The following is a 17614-nucleotide window of genomic DNA, read 5'->3' as shown; positions in this document are numbered from 1 at the left end:
AACACCACCAGGTTCAGGAATAGTAATTACCCTTCAATCATCAGGTTCCTGAACCAGTATGGATAACTTCACTCACCACAACACTGAACTGATTCCACAAACTGGACTCACTTTCAATGACTCTACAGCTCATGTTCTCAATATTATTTATTAATTCTTTCTTTATTATCATTATTATTATTGTTAGTTTTTTATTGTATTTGCACAGTTTGCCTTCTTTTGCAGATTCGGTGTTTGTCACTGTGTAGTTTTTTTCATTAATTTTATTGTATCTACTACGAATGCTGACAAGGAAATTAATCTCAGAGTAGTATATGGTGACACATATGTATTTGATAAGAAATTTATGCTGAAGTTTGAATTTTGCAGAGTACTGGATCACCGGTCTTGAATGCCATAGATCAAGCCCTCAGCAGACTGTAAATCTCACACTTCATCATGGCTTCTAGTTTGGTTAGTCCAGTATATTCTCAAAGGCACCACTCGTGCATGCAGGTCTTGGTGAAGTATATTCATTCATACTTTGGTATAACTGAGGTATATTCATTCAGATCCAAAGATGAATCACTGAATATGGTCCAGTACACTGATTCAAAACAGTCCCGTAATCTGGGAGGGGTTGTTGGAGTGGCTTGAGTAACTGCAGTGCAGCTACTGTTCACCAGTGGTACAGAGAACGAAAGTTTAGAGTGATTGATGGGGTGCTAATCACATTAGCTCCTTTGTTCTGAATGGCATTGTTGAAGCTGCACTCTGTTTACCATCACACTCTAGACTTGTGCCTTTGCAGAACAGTTTTGGGATATTAGGAGGCGAGTCATTTGCTGCAAGAAACCTAGTTTCTGAGCTGTTTTTATAGCCATGGTATTTTGTGACTGCTCCAGGTACGTTTCTGATTAATGGTGACCAGCAGGATGTTGATGGCGGAGTCCCAGTAATGATAATGTCATTTAATAACAAGGGTAGTGATTAAGCTTTGAAGATGGTCACTGCCTGGTACCCTGGTGGTGCAAATGTTACTTGCCACTTACAGTATCAACCTGTGTTTCAGTATTTTCCAGGATATCCTGCACATTGTCACGGATTGCTTCACTTACTGAGCAGTTGTGAGTGACATTGAACACAATGCATTAATGAACAAACACTTTCATTTCTGATCTTATGTTGGGAGATCACCGATGGAACTACTTAAGATAGTGGACCTAGGACACTGCACTAAGGAAATGATGATAGGGAATGGAGACCTCAGGGACCCATGTTTCACATACATCAGTTGGTAAGATTCAATGGCAGACAGAACTTAATCCTGATAAATGTGAACAACACACACAAAATGCTGGTGGAACACAGCAGGCCAGGTAGCATCTATAAGGAGAAGCAATGTCGACGTTTCGGGCCGAGACCCTTCATCCTGACAAAGGGTCTCGGCTCGAAACGTCGACAGTGCTTCTCCTTATAGATGCTGCCTGGCCTGCTGTGTTCCACCAACATTTTGTGTGTGTTGTTTGAATTTCCAGCATCTGCAGATTTCCTCGTGTTTGCCCTGATAAATGTGAAATGGGAGAACTAACAAAGTTAGGATACATGCACTGAATGATAGGGCTCTTTGGAGAACTGAAGAACAGAAGGATCTTGATGTGCAAGTCCAAGGATCTCTGGAAGGATAATACAGATAGACAAGATGGTGAAAAAGGTATGTGGGATACTTGCCTTTATTAGTAAGGATACTGATTATAAGAGGAGGGAAATATGTTGCAATTTCATAAAGACTGATTGAGCTGCAGCTGAAACAACCACATTCAGTTCTGATCACCTGAAAAAGTTGCACTGTAGAGCGTGCAGAGGAGGTTCACTGAAATGTTGCCTGGGATGCTGTGCTTCAGTTTTAAGGACAGATGGATAGGCTAGGTTTGTTTACTTGAAATGAAAAATCGTTGAGAGGATAACTTAATAGAGATGCACAAAAAATGGAGTCACAGGGAGACAGGAGGGTGCAGAAAGCTTCTGGCACACTGGTTTCATCAGTCAAGACACTGAGTATAAAAGTTAGGAGGTCAAGGTGTGTTTATACAGGACACTGGCAAGGCTACACTTGGAATACTGTGTTCAGGTTTGGTCACCCTGCTATAGGGAAGATGTTATTAAACTGGAGAAAGTGCATAAAATGTTTACAATAATGTAGGGACTGAGTTATAGGGAGAGTTTGACAAGCTAGGAAGTCATTCTTTAGAGTATAAAACTCTAAGAAGTGATCTTAAAGATATGTACTTAATCATAAAGGGATAGAGAGGGTGAATGCACTTTACCTTTTTCCCAAGGTTGGCAAGAACTAGAGGGCACAGGTTTAAGGTGGAAGGGGAAAGATTTAACAGAAATATGAAGGGCAACTTCCTTTTGTAATGAAGGGTGGTATATATGTAAAACCAGCTGCTGGAGTAAGTGGTTTAGTCAGGTACAATGAAAGTTGGACAGGTGCATGGATAGGAAACGTTTAAAAGGTTATAGGCCAAATGCTGACAAATGGGACTAGTTTGGACGGGCATCTGGGTCGACATGAACCATTATTGCCAAAGGGCCTGTTTCGACGCTATAGGACTCAATGACACTACTGTTCTGCAGGTGCCTGTACGATTTTAGTAGAACAGCTTGGCTAGAGGTGCAGCTTTTCTGGAGCACAAATTTTCAGTGCTGAAGTCGGAATATTAACTGGCCCCATAGCCTGTGCAGTAACCAATTCTCAGAAGTTTCATGATATCATGTGGAGGGAATCACATTGGCTGTAAAGGTAGAGATTTCAGAAATTCAGAATGAATGATCCATTCGGCACTTCTGGCTGAATTTGATTGTGAATTCTTCAAGGCTCATTTCTGAAGCTCACATAATTAAGGATGGGGATATTCCTGTAGTCTCCTCCTCCTTTTAGCTGTTTAATTATCTATCACCATTCACATCTAAATGCAGTAAGACTGCAAAACTTCTAAATAACCCAATAGTTGTGAGACTGTTAAACCTATTACATACTAATGGCATCTGTGTAATCCTGTATAGCAAGTTTTATTTGGCTGCTCCTTCAGTCCTCATAGAACAGGGCTAAATCTTTGGCTTAATAATATTGGTGGAGTGAGGGAAATGCCAGGCCAATAAATAATAAATAGATTTCTGATGCTTGCTGATGCACACTGTGTCTACTGGATATCTAGATTTGAACTCCCAGATGTGTTCCCAGTCAATCCCATTTCAAATTATTCTAATGCACAACACAATACCAGCGTGTCGATTGAGGGCAGATGCATCTGTCAGAGGTAGACTGATGAAGATGAGGTCCTGCAAGTTTATCCACCATGTTGGTGCACTCATTCAGGACTGATGCCTCCAAGCTTCCCTTGATAATGTTCAGTGGAGACACCAGCCATTAAGTGATAATCAGGTTTGCATGCCCAAGTTTGATTCGATGCCACGGAATATCATAGTAAATTGGATTACTGTTGCCATACTTATTAAGGTACAGTGAAAATATTTGTCCTACATACCATTTGTACAGATCAATTTGTCACAAGTGTGCACTGAGGCAGTACAAGGTAAAACAATAAAAGAATGCAGAAAAAAGTGTAACAGTTACAGGGGAAATGCAGAGAAGGTAGACAATAAGATGCAAGGTCATAAACGAGATTGTGACATCAAGAGGCCATCTTTTTGCAGTAGAGAACTTTTCAATGGTCTCATAACAGTGGAATATAAGCTGCCTTTGTACTTGGTGGTATGTGCTTTCAGGCTTTTGATTAGCATCTGCATATGACTACAAGGCCATTTCTTCTCACTTACATACAATAGCAGCACCACCTCTTTGAGGCTTTCCTACTTATGGGATGTGACATTCCCAGGGAATGTAATGTGGAACCTTGGCACAGTGTAAAGTACAACACTGAAAGCACAACTATCTCAAGTATTCCAGATGTTTATGAAAGATCGTGTGAGGTTTAATTCTTTGCCATGTCAGAATTCAGTACCCAGTTTGACACAGGTGATCTATCCATTTGTTCTTTTCTAGCAGCAATAATACAAGTGGGTAGCTTACTGGGCTAATTATGAGCCAACCACACAGTGTAAATCTGGAGTCAGATATAAACCAAACCAAGTAAGGAAAGTGGATTACATTAACTAATCGAAGAACCAGATGGGTCTTACTATGAGTTGTTGTTGCTGTTCAAAGCTTTTAACCAAATTTACATTCCACAACTGCTGTTTGAACACAGGGATTTGAACTTGGGTAATATAACTGCAGCTTCACTATTGCATCATCATTCTCCCTAACTTTTGATTTTCTATGTACACCATGCATAATATTAACTTGCTGAAGCTATTATGTTTGCCTGCATTTCCTGTCAGCTTTTCCAAGTACAGTCCCTACGTTTAGATTTATCATGGAAATTGCCCATGCAAGTTTGTCACTTTGTTATTACACCTTTCTGCCACTGGAGGAGCAGCAATACCAAAGCAGCAGGAGGAAATTACAAAACGTTCTGTTAGAAAGTTCATTCCTAATTCAAGTTGTGATACAGGAATTTATAATGCACATATAAAAGCAATTTATATGTTCATTATAAAAGCAGTTGCAATGTTTAAAATAAGGAGTAAATTAAACAATAAATGCCCTTCACCAACTATTAAAGCTATTTAATCTTACTTTGCCTAAAGATTGTAGTTACTGAATCACTGAAAACCTGCTGCAATTTGTTCTTTTCAATGAGATTTTAAACAAATTCCCATCTGTCTCTCAGGTACTCATTAAGTGATAACCTTAACCAGTGACACTCACACTCATGAAATAAGTAAAACAGTCAATTAAAATAACACGTCTTGCCACTATTGTAAAAGCAGAGAAATTCTCTATGGTGTCTGATATTATTTATTCCTCAATCAATATTTTCAAAAAAAAAATCTCCGGCTGTCTTTTGCTGTAGTGAAACCTTTGTTTTGCGAGAACTGTCACTCATATTGTCCTACATTACAGTGGTGCCAGCATTTCAAATGTAGTTTACAGGTACACCTGAGATCCCGAGTTTATGAGTTACTTTGATTTTGGACTTAAGAATGTGCAACAAATCGGACTATCAACTAATCATTGCAAAAATATTATAATTGGATGCTTTCCAATGGGCCTGTTATTTTATTTATCAAACTAATGAAGAATATAACAAAATAATTGGTGGCTTACATGCAGTGTTTTTCTTACCTTACTGTACTGCCCAACTACATACTTAAGTACATTGGGAGGTGCATCATGCAGTAGAGGATCGAGAGCTGGCAGATAAGTGCATTTCTGCAGGATGTTCTTCAATGCCTTTTTAGCCTAATGGAAACAGCAATAAAGTTATCAAGAATCTATTGAAAATAATTGGAATTTGCAATTCAGTGTGTTCTACATTCTCAGAATTAGAACATCAGACTTCCTCAGTGCTTTCTGTTGGTATTGCTATAGATTTCTGAAATGAGTACACAGTCAGATGTTAAAGGCAATGGCATTTATAAAATTATGCAAGTCACTCAAATTGAAAACCTAAATACATTTAAAAATTAGTATAAATATAGTAATAAATTCATTGCAATAAAATAATGACATAAATTAGCCCAACAGCAAATAAAGATAAACTGGACAACTAGGATGCTGTATTATTATTCAGATGTTGATCGTTTGGCATTTTTCCCACAATTTGATAATTTTTTTATTAAATTAACAAATTTAAACAAGCTATAGATGTTTATAGCTTGTAGAGTTAGATACACTCAACAGAGTTTTGGATGAAGCATTAACCTGAGTGTTAGAGCTCACTATGTCAATCCTTTAAATTTGCATTATTTTAGCTTTCCTTTTGGTGAACAACTAGGACAGCAAATTTTATTACATTACTTCACTCCTTTGGAAATTCACATTGTTGGACATGGGTAACATATAGCAAATCTATATCCAATTTATTTAGAAAAGTGATCATATATCACATATAATACTAGAAAAATTAACAAAAACTTAGTGGAAGACAATAATATCATAGCACAAGCTGTCCCTGTGTTAAGAACATGTGACTTAAAGAAGCTCCTACATACAAATGAGCTCCCATAATATCATTAAATTCAAAAGTTCAATGTACGTACAAGCATTTATTAACAAATGGCAGAACTACATTACCTTCTCTCGCTCTCTTCACTTTTAGTAATTGTTCTTTTGTATCAATCTTATGTGCTTTTGATACCATTCTTTACAATACTGTAGAAGTATGGTTACCATATTGAATGACTTCTGTGTTATTTTCTGCCTTATGGACAAAAGTGACTTGTTGACATCTTTAAAATGAGAATCTGTTCTTTAGCTGGGGACAGCTAGTATGTTATCTTGCTCTAAAAGTAATGTTTTCTGAACAATTTACAATTTTGGGTGTTATTGATAATTATTTCTGAAGATATTCAGCAATGCCTGTTACACATAGCCATATCAATAAAGAAAACTGTTTTGATTCCATCTCAGGTCACAAAGAATTTTTTGAAATATTCCAGATTTTACACTGTTCGTACATTTCTTCCATCTTAAAAATATAAAGTGCCTTGCAGACACTATAATTGTACAAAGGCATTAAATAAAAACCTGTAAATTACTGTGTGCAAATTTATCAAATAAATCTTAGTGCTTAGTTTAAGTGGCAATAAATAACTTAACCTAATCATAAAGCTACATATAAATACAAAGCAACATACACAAAATGCTGGAGGAACTCAGCAGGTCATGCAGCATCTATGGAAATGAATAAACAGCCAACGTTTCAGGCCAAGACCACTCCTCAGGACTGAAAGGGAAGGGGGAGATGCCAGAATAAAAAGGTGGTGAGAGAGGAAAGAGGCTAGCTAGAAGGTGATAGGCGAACCTAAGTGTGTGGGAAAGCTGAAGGGCTAGAGAATAAGGAAACTAATAGGAAGAGAGTGGACCATAGAAGAAAAAGATAGAGGAAGGGACCAAGGGGAAAGTGACTGGCAGCTGAGAAGAGGCAAAAGGCTTAAGTGGGAAATAGAAAAAGAGGATCAGGGGAGGCAGAATGGAAAAAAAATTACCGGAAGGAGAAATTGATATTCATGTCATCAAGTTGGAGGCTACCCAGATGAATACAAGGTGTTGCTCCTCCAGTGATCCTCCAATGAGAATCAGAATTAAAATGTTTGGCTACCGGGAGGTTCCGCTTTTAGTGGATGGAGTGTAGGTACTCGACGAAGCGGACTATGCTGTGGCATATAATGGTCAGAAACTGGAGCTGAAATTTTGTAACAAATGGAATTTCATTTTTTCTGCCATCAAAGGCATGACTTCAAATTTTTAATGTTTATTCGACTAGCAAATTATTTTGAAGAACTTAGTTAAATATTTTCTTGATGTTAGCTTTTGTTCCAATTCACAAATATATATCGTACTGCTTCTCAAGAGTCAAACTGCTATCGAGTTCTTGTTGAATTAATTTCCACTAATGATATGTAGTCCATTATTTTTCAAATTTTGGTGTAAAGAAATAAGAATTAAGATATTAACTGTGAAAATTAAAGAACAGCAGACAATTTTGCAGTGACGTGCTTCAATCATCTTCTTTCAATTAGCTTATAATGTCATTATCTTGACTGGGAAATGGGAAAGTAACATTGTGCAGGTACCTTTTTATTATAATGAACTACTGCCTGTGCAGGCCAATAAAGTGAAGGCAGTTTCTTCAAAGTATCTGCACTTTCAGTTTGATGTGCATTCATTGGTTGTCAAATGCACAAAAGCTATCTGGGCAATCATGTAGCTGCCCTTTCATCCTGTCAGCATGAAGACATTTAGGAAAATCAACTAATGGCAGTACTAGTCTTCAATTGATTTTTAGCCATAAATCAATGGGAATTTTCTGCTTGCTGTTCTGAAATGGATTAAATGCAAGAGTTAGACAGCACCTGTTGTATTTGCAAGCAGCTGCACTATGCCCATTTTAAATGTTTTCAGTTATCATACACTCTAATATCTAATTTAAAATAAATAACAACAGTTTAATCCTTATTAGTTGCTTTAAGTACACAGTATTATATTTTAATAACAGTCATATTCCAGGTAAAAAAAACATTATAACTACAGTGACATATTTTTTACTGCCATTGAAATAATTAGAAGGATGTTAAGAGGAAACAGGCTGGGCTCTGCACACAATATTTACACAACCGGTGGATCCCATTGAATAGCACAATAAGTGAACACATGACTGCATTTCTTGTATGTTATTGGTGTAGGTTCAATATTTTGTTTCACAGGTGGACAATACAACTTCTGTTCATGCTGTAATAAAAATATATTTTTTCTGCACACATTAAAGCTTTAAAAAATCAGATATTCAGTAAAAATAACAGTTGGCACTGGCTGAATCTGACATGGTTAGTGCACTAGGAAGTGATACTAAAGCCTTAAATATACATGACAAGAGTAACTATATTAAACAATGCAATGTCTAGTTTAGTAAAAGTTATACTTCATCACCTGATTTTAATGCAACTGCCAAAAATTCAAAGGATTCTCATTAAATTACACTTATAACAAAGTCAATTAATCTGGTTTATATAAACCAGGTTATTTCTGGTTGTGGAATTCTGTAATCACTTGCATGGTTTATGACATCATTTGAAGTTATTTGCTGTATGGTATTTTCAAAGATTGTTATCCCAGACACAAACGTTTTTTTTTTAAACAGGACATCAGGATTAATTTCTGTTACCATGCACACATTAAAATTTATTTAATAAAAGAGCACTAGTGAAATGAGTTATTTAAACACAATGTTCTCTTCATTTTTTTTCACACAAGTAATTTTAAAAATGTACTTGCTCTAAGAGCCTGAGTAAAATAAAGTTCAAAGCTAATTTGCTCTTTATTTGGGCAACATTTTCTGAAATATTTATTTGTTAAATCTGATACACTATTTGTCTGGGATTAAAAATGACCATCTTCAAGAATGTTTTACCTTAATCTGAAGGTCTTCAGAGCTTCCAGTCTGCATGTAGAGTGCAAGGAGCTTTGGCAGAACATTTGCCACAGCAACAGCACGAGCATGCTCTGGAGTGTGTCTTCCTATCTGCCCCAGGGCCCAAGCAGATGCTGCCTTAATGTGGTCTTCTGGTTCTTCTGACAGGCAGATAGCCAGCTGAGCCACCCCCTGCAGTGTTGATCAGAAGCACACCGACTTAGTCAGAAACATTACATGTGACGGCTTGCACTAATAGGCAATTTTAAAAGGTTAAAAAAAAGTTTTGCCCTATCCTACACATTGTTCTAGTAAAAGAGCAGATCAACACACCGAATATTAGTGTTGGCATTCTTTTGCTTTGACAAAATGTCAAATATACTAAAAATCCATAGTTTGAAGTATTACTACTTCTATAATCACTGCTGTATCATTCTACAGTAGAAGCACACAGAAAATGAAAGATAAAATTAAAAATGATAATGCATCTTCAACCCCAAAGACATAACTAAACATTTACTTAGTCAAGAAAGTAAAAGATCAAATATATTCTTAAATGTTAATTGCACATATAAAATCTGACCAAAATTGAAACAAAATTTAAAAAATAAACACCAATAAATATAACAAAAAATGTTTTTAAATGGATTTGTCATGAATACTTAATAAAATATTCTACTGAAGAAAGATAATTTTAATACATTAATGTAAATAAGATTGAAAGAGTGCATAGAAAATTTATAAGGATGTTGTTGGAACCTGAAGACCTGAGTTTTCGGGAAAGGTTGAATACATTAGGATTTTATCCCTAGAATGTAGAAGACTGAGGGGAGATTTAATGGAGGTATGGAAAGTTATGCGGGGTACAGATAGGATAAATGGAAGCAGACTTTTTTCACTGAGGTTGGAGGAGGCTACAACTAGAGGTCATGGGTTAAGAGTAAAAAGTGAAATGCTTAAGGAGAACATGAGGGGGGAGCTTCTTCATTCAGAGGGTGATGAGAATGTGGAATGAGCTGCTAGCAGAAATGGTGGGTGCGGTATCAATTTCAAAATTAAGAGAATTTTGGATAGATGGTGGGCTATAGTCTGGGTGCAGGTCAATGGGATTAGGCATATTAATGGTTTGACACAGACTAGATAGGCCAAAGGCCTGTTTCTGTGCTGTAGTGTTCTATACTCTATAAATGTATGCATGGATTGAATATCTCATTAGTTCTTTACCTTTGTCTAATACACTGTGACCTTTCTATTTTGGCAGTCCTGATAGATAAAATGCCAGACTAATCAAAATAATCACTAAAGGAAAAACATCAAATCTTTTGTCTCAGATTTATATTAGAACATTTATTAAAAACAATATTAATAGCACTGATTATTCTTTATTGTAAAATCAATGACATCTCATATATGCTGTTGAGAGAATTTTAAGTTCTATGAAATGTATTTGCTCATCTTTGAGTTTGGGTCAAAACATTTTAGAGACGTAGAATTGTCTAAACATGTAATTGCAGTGCTATTTTTAATGCTATTTCAAATGTAAAAATCACATCTGATTTTTATTGGTCAATCAAAAGGCACAACTCTTTCATCTCATGCTTAGTGAAAAACCCTCAAGAACACACAGGATTCGTTATGAAACTGCTTAATTTGGAGACATACTGTAATAACCATTTGATGCTGACAAAATTCATCTCTCTTCCTTAGTTTTGAACTGCTGAATATTTTAAGTAACAAATTCCCTGTAATAGTATAAATACTACAGGATACATACTTTAATGCATCCCCATGGAAAACACAATTTGTGAAATTCAGATATGAATGCATTGTATCACTAGTTCTGACATCTCCACAGATTATTTAAATAAATTTTAATAAGATTTTACTGATAAATAAAACACAAATCGCAATGGAATTAGCCTTAACATTGATCATCACTATAAAATACTAATAATACGAAATTTCAAATCCATTGAAATTAAGTAAAAGGACTGCCTGACACCAGAATTTGCATGCCACTGTTTTAATTTTTTTAAGCATTCAGTTGAGGCACAAGGAAGTTTAATGCCTAACAGGGGAGTATTTTTTGATCAAATGAAATACACACTTTTATCCTGATTAAAGTATGAACAAATTTCAAATTGACCTTAATGTCTTTTCACAGACTCCAGCTTTGATTTATCTAAAATTGTATTGGCATGTCAGGTGTTTTAAAAAGTAAAAGTTTATAGGTAAATCAAATATATTTTATTAGTGGGAGACTGCTGTGACAAAATGAATTTTCAGCTTAGCTTTTCATTCATTAAGCTTTTTCTGAATCCAACTCTCAAACTGATGGGATAAATGTTTCCTCACTCTGACAGCTGTAAGGATCCTAAGTGAAATCACACATTTTAGTGGGTGCTGATCTACATTACAAAAACAAGCCTTACTCAGAGTGGCCTTAAGAATGCCTGGTATAGTCCATAGAAAGGACTCATACTAATGCAAAAGGAAGTGTTCTCCTGAGGCCCGACATTAAAATATGTTAAAGGAGCTGTTTTTATGGATTAGCATTGCTTTAGTGCTACTGTTAACCTATTAATCACTAATAACTAATTAGCAGAGTTAATTTCAGCATTGTAATAGAATTAGTTAAAAATACTGGTTCAGTGTGTCAAAGGTGGAAAATGTAATATTTATGTTAGTGTGATCATTTCTAAACTCAAAACAAACCCTAGAAAATTAAAAGATTAAAAATATTTTAGTATTTAGTACTTAGATTTATTAAAATTACATCAGATAATAACAGATCTGTTTGTATCCTGTAAAGATTTTTAATTTTGGTTGGTCTATTTAAAGAAGATAGTTAGAGACAACACAAAAACAAAGGAGAGGATGCAGGGAAGAGAAAGTAGGAAAATAAAATCACCTTTTAATTGAAAAGGTATTTATTTGAATGAGCAAACATTTATATTGTTTTTGCATCTTAATCTGGTAATGGGTACTGCATCTGTAGTCATATGGTTATATGAGGTACTAATCCTGGTTGGTTGGGGGGGGTGGTTAAGGTGGGTTGCGGGTGGGGGGGAGACTAATTGAGTATCACATCACTGCATAGCAAAAGCCCTGAAGATGACTGTATCAAATTTTATTAAGAGTACAAATTACTGTAATTACAGTATTTAAATTAAAAATCATAATCAAGATTTACTTCCACACTTCCTGCATTTAACCAAAAGTAACAAACTCATTCTTACTGAAACAGAGAGAAGTGAAATAATGAGCAACAGAAAATTTACATCTGCAACCTCAATTCTTCTGGGAATACTAACCAACAAATCAATACAGCGCTGCTTTCTAGTATGCTTTGCAGCTAGATTAATTTATAGTCCTTTTTCTAGGGCCTCATTGTAATGGTAATACACAGATAATGAACCAGGCTCTAACCTTGGAGACAATCACTGCCATTGCCAGGTTCTCTGAGTGAGCAGCCACATAGCCAAGCATCATAATACCAGGCAGCCTGACATTACTTTTAGAATCACCGATATAATCAATGACAGCAGCCACACCTCCTGTATTAACAATAAGCTGAGACAGCTAGAGGAGGAGAGAGGGAAAAAAAACAAGCTAGTTAGTCAGATTCTATCAAATAAGATAGCAAAATAACAATTTAAACAAAAACAACTTCACTCATAAATTGATATGATTCACAATATACTGTTATGTGTCTGTTAAACCATTTGAATTCCTAAAAATATGAACATTACAGCTGTCCTGTTCTGTGAAGTGTCTTATGTTTCCTTGTCTCTCCTGGTTGATAGCTCAGCAGATGAAATATTGCTAACAGCTAAATAAATTATCCAACAAACCCGGATTGTTTACATTAGTACTAGGAAGGTATGTAATTATATTCTATATTCCGAAAAAAATCAAGTTTATTACAAGATTTATGTAATTACATCTGAGATTACTGACTAACATTAATATTTCTATGGGGAAATATCAGATTATTTGAGTTATATTTAACATTAAAAAATCTGCAACAAAATTATGCTGCCAATATCCTTTCTGTAAATAATAGGTAACAGTTAAAATCAGTCTTAGTCATTCAAATGCTCCTGCTTTTGCTTGAACTTGACAATTATGATCCATAATAATTTGCTTTTGCTCAATTATTTAAATTGAGAGAGTTCACTATATCTTGAGAAGTATGTTTAGAGTAAAATAATGAGGATAAATTCTGTGAGATTTAAACTGAAACACCAAAAGAATGATGAAGGTTTGATTACATGCATTTATCCATTGTCCTAAATGGTATATCTTGTTTTGATTAATTGCATATTTTCCTGAAATTGATCCATCCTATAGGTACCATTAAAAAACTGGACTTGCTATTTTATACTTTTTCTGTGATATAATTGTACATATTTAAAATGCAAATTTAGATACAGCCAGCTGAAATAAAAACTGCTGATCAACAAATAGTCAATAACATCACTGAGTCTTCTCCTGCCCAATCCTCATAATCATTGTAAAATCCCATCTACAATCATGATCAATGTACCTTTCCAACTCTTCCCTTAGGAAATTCCTAGTTTGCATTTAATTAATTAAACATTTACAGCAATGGAATCCCAGGATGTGAGATCAGCTATCTGGGGTTATACAAATATATCTGAGTACTAAAATATGAGAGAAAACATTTAATACAATAAAATTAAATCAATATTGCAACTTTCAGTATATAACATCTTCTGCATACACATTGATCATATATCATAAAATTACAAATTTAGTCCACTCATTTTACATAATCATGAAGTTTCTGTTAGTATATTTGTTTAATGATAAAACTTTTCAGATACTGCTATCCAATAATAAAGATGTTGAAATTAGCCCTTTATTTATAGCATAGGAAGACTCATCCCAGGTAAGCATGTAAGCTGCAGTATACTCGCATAGCTCAGCAGTTGAAGAAAAGTAATATCTACTCATATATGTTGCCCTCATTTTCAAACATGCATTGTTGAATGGACGTTGGGCAGTGCATATAATAATCAACAACTTAGGAAATGTGAAATTGCTTATTAGCATTAGCATTTGCATCCAAATCAGAGGTTTCAACATCAATTCCCGTGCCAAAGAATTAAGTATAAAAGTCTAACATAACGTTCCAGTGCAATACTGACAGAGTTACACTGTCAGAGATGCGGTCTTTCGATGGGACCTTTTGAAATTATTGTCCAGATCCTAGCCAATAGATTATTATCATATTGGCATTGGTGGGATGTTGCTGGACATAAGTTAACTGTTGTATTTCAGTTATTGCAACAACAATTACATAAGTATTTCATATTGTACAGCAGATAGGGCACTAAAAGATATGTGAAAAGGGCCAGGCAAGTCTTTTTCTTTTCCATAAGTTGTAAAAGGAGATATGTTTGCAACTGCTTGCAGCCTCTGCAATTTCACACCCAGCTAATTCTATACCCAGCATTTTCACTCCATCTGACATCACGGGGCCAACTTCAGATTCTAAATAGCATGTTTCCCAGTCTCTTCAGTATTAAGCTCCCATCACTCATTGCTCCTGAATTCAGAGCTGAGTTTCTTGTATTAGATAGACTTAGCGACCCAGAAAATACCAATTTACTTTTCCAGTCATCAAACTAGATGTCTGCTCCCCATACACAATCTCACAAGAGTCTAACTATTATATAAATAAGGAACAAAGCTGAAAGAATGTTTTCATCAAAAGCAGATTGTCATAGATAAAATGTTATCAACAGCTTTATTATATATATTTTAACATTTCAGAACAAACATTACTTAAAATAGTTCAAAGTTTCTTACAATGTTTAACTTTGCAATATTCACCACACACTTTCATCTGTTTCTCTGCAGTCTTAATATCAAATACATTTACCTCAGGAGTGTGTTTGGCAATTTCCCGCATTAGTGTTGCAACATTTTTTTTCACAAATTCATCTGGGTCCTTTAGACATGTTAGAACAGATGGAAAAATTTCGGCTTCCACAACCATTTCTGCCAAATCTACAGAATGCTTTGAAATCTGACCAAGAGCTGAAAACACCTGACGCTATAGAACACAGAAAAATACCGCAAGTTCAAATTTGTGAGCAGTATTGTTGGAATAAAACAATTAAATTTACATTATTAAACATTAGGCTACTTCAACCCTAAGTTTTTTAAAAGAATTAATAAATGTAGCATTGAAAAACTGGAAACATAACATAAACTGATAAAATATTATTAATAAAATATTTGTCAAATCTTGTACGAACAGGTAAGCAATCATCCTGATAAATCAAAGTAGAATTGTACACACACGAGAAAACCATCTTACTTCAGTAACAAAAAGAATACATTACTTCAACAATGAATATTTAATTCAATTAAACTTCCGTGCACATAATGCATTGGATTAATGCATTTGCTTTCACAAAAGCAATAGTATAATGGATGCAATACAAACACTTACCTTCAGTTTGGCATCAGGGTTCAGGATCATCTGAGCTAGATGAGCAATAGACCCTGCATCCACCACAGTTTGAGCCAGCTCTGGTGATTGTTTTGCGATATCACTAAGTGCAGAAGCTGCAATCCTTTTCAGTGGCACCTCTGGCTCCTGGATACAAAGAACCAGAAGAGGAACAGCTCCAGCGTCCACTACTGCCTGCGACAGTTCTGTGGGTCCAAGAAAAATAATTAAGTGTGTATGGATAGATGACCCTTGAGCCAGCCATTTTTCACACTGACAGATACAGCAAGAATAAAAAGGGGCACATCCCCATCCCCACTGCATCTGCATTTCAAATCAGCCTGCCTGGCTTCATAGAGCATGTGGACTGATCCATAGCTAAAAGGACACAGGTCAAAGGATAGGCCCCATTTACATGTGGCATGTTTTAGGCAGATTGGGTTGAAATGGTTTGTTATTCTGTTATAAAGGAGACAAACAGACCTCAGCTGTTTAAATTATGACCTTACTGAATTTTCAATAGGCACATGTTTTACACATGGAATAGAGCAAACAGTAGTGGCAAAATTAACTGCAATGCAATTTGGTAACATTTACTTAAGCAAAACATCTCCCAGAATATTTCTTATATTTATTAACCTGACAATAAAAAAGTACTGGAAAAGTTCCTCAAGATATTCTTAAACTTTTTTTGCTGACAACGTTTTAGGTCATTTTCTTTCTCATGGTTCAGTCAGTAAATCTATGAAACTGAAATTACATTCTTGCAATCGTCCTCCTACAATTTGATATTGTCTCTTTCATGTAAATGAAAATGAATTATGTTAAAACATTAATATTAGGTAACAAATCTACAAATGTCAAGCAATTTGATGTTTTATCTTTATTTAACATAGTTTGCAGATCATTTAAAAATGGCAAAGACTGTTCAGGAATGTTTCTGCTTCTGATATTGAGTATTAGTATCAAAAACTAGATTTGAAGCATGCTGGTTTTTTTTTAAAGATTATCTATTTTCTAGATAACTCTTTAAAAAAACTAAAAAAATGCAATAAAATGCTCCAACAATCATGGGGTTTTATATAACTACCTGCTCTGAAATCATAATTCATCTCCTTTCTGCATAACATAATATAAAGAGCTTCAAATAAAGAAGTTCTAAATCTTAACTAAAATGCTTTTGACAGAGAACTGCAGAAGACATTCATGGACACAGACTGCTTCAAATATTTAGTGCTATATTTAAAGGAAATATAAATCAACACTTTGCTGTATGGATAGTCATACAAAACACAAATCTAGAGCAGTCAAATGGAAAATACAAACACTGGGGGTTTCAGCAACACAACAACATCATTTAATAGTCCTTGTATCCTTTTACTTCAAATGGACTTATGATATTAGCTACATCAAGTTAATTTTTGGGAATATAAATTATCATTCAGTATTAAATGACATTCATAAAATGCTTCAGGAGTTATAAATCACAATCACATAACTAATGTGAAGACTTATCCAACAAAAGAGGCGCTACTCCAGGTTTTGGAATCACAAAGGAACTCAAACTGGACAGCTGCCAATAAAGGTCTCGGGGATCGTGCTAAGTGATTAACCTTTGCTGGTTGTTTCTGAGGTTGGCAACATGCCAGTTTCATAATCAGTATCAGGTTTATTATCACTGACATACTGTTTGCGGCAACAATACAGTGCAAGACATAAAATTACTGTAAGTTACAAATATAAATAAATAATGCAAAGGATGATTAGCTAGGTAATGCTCATGGGTTTATGGATAGTTCAGAAATCTGATGGTGGGGTAAGAAGTTACTCCTAAAACACTGCCTGTGGGGCTTCAGGCACCAGCACCTCCTGCCCAGTGGTAGTAATAAGAAGAGGGCATGTCAAAGATGGTGAGGGTCCTCAATAATGGATGCTACCATCTTCTGCCACCACCTTTTGAATACGACATTGAAGATGGGGAGGCTTGTTGCCATGATAGAAATGGCTGACTTTATATTAATCTGCAGCTTCCTTCCATTCTGCACATTGGAGCTTCCATATCAAGTGGTAATGCAACTAGTCAGAATGCTCTTCACAGTACATCTGT

The 17614-nt window shown here is 35.3% G+C and overlaps 1 protein-coding gene across 2 annotated transcripts in view; it reads right to left on the bottom strand.

Annotated features, from left to right (window-relative positions):
* Positions 1-17614, bottom strand: part of spag6 (sperm associated antigen 6) — a 138069-nt gene that overhangs the window by 16482 nt on the left and 103973 nt on the right. For both annotated transcript variants that reach the window (XM_073054647.1, XM_073054648.1), the window contains exons 5-9: positions 15508-15713; positions 14932-15105; positions 12450-12602; positions 9021-9212; positions 5234-5350 (exon numbers count right to left, since the gene is read on the bottom strand). In XM_073054647.1, the coding sequence (XP_072910748.1) occupies positions 5234-5350; positions 9021-9212; positions 12450-12602; positions 14932-15105; positions 15508-15713 (842 nt within the window). The remainder of the gene's footprint in view (positions 1-5233; positions 5351-9020; positions 9213-12449; positions 12603-14931; positions 15106-15507; positions 15714-17614) is intronic.

Source organism: Hemitrygon akajei, chromosome 8, assembly GCF_048418815.1.
Source record: "Hemitrygon akajei chromosome 8, sHemAka1.3, whole genome shotgun sequence".
Lineage (NCBI taxonomy): Eukaryota > Metazoa > Chordata > Chondrichthyes > Myliobatiformes > Dasyatidae > Hemitrygon > Hemitrygon akajei.
Note: the sequence above shows the minus strand (reverse complement) of the source record. Positions and strands in the feature narration are given on the sequence as shown.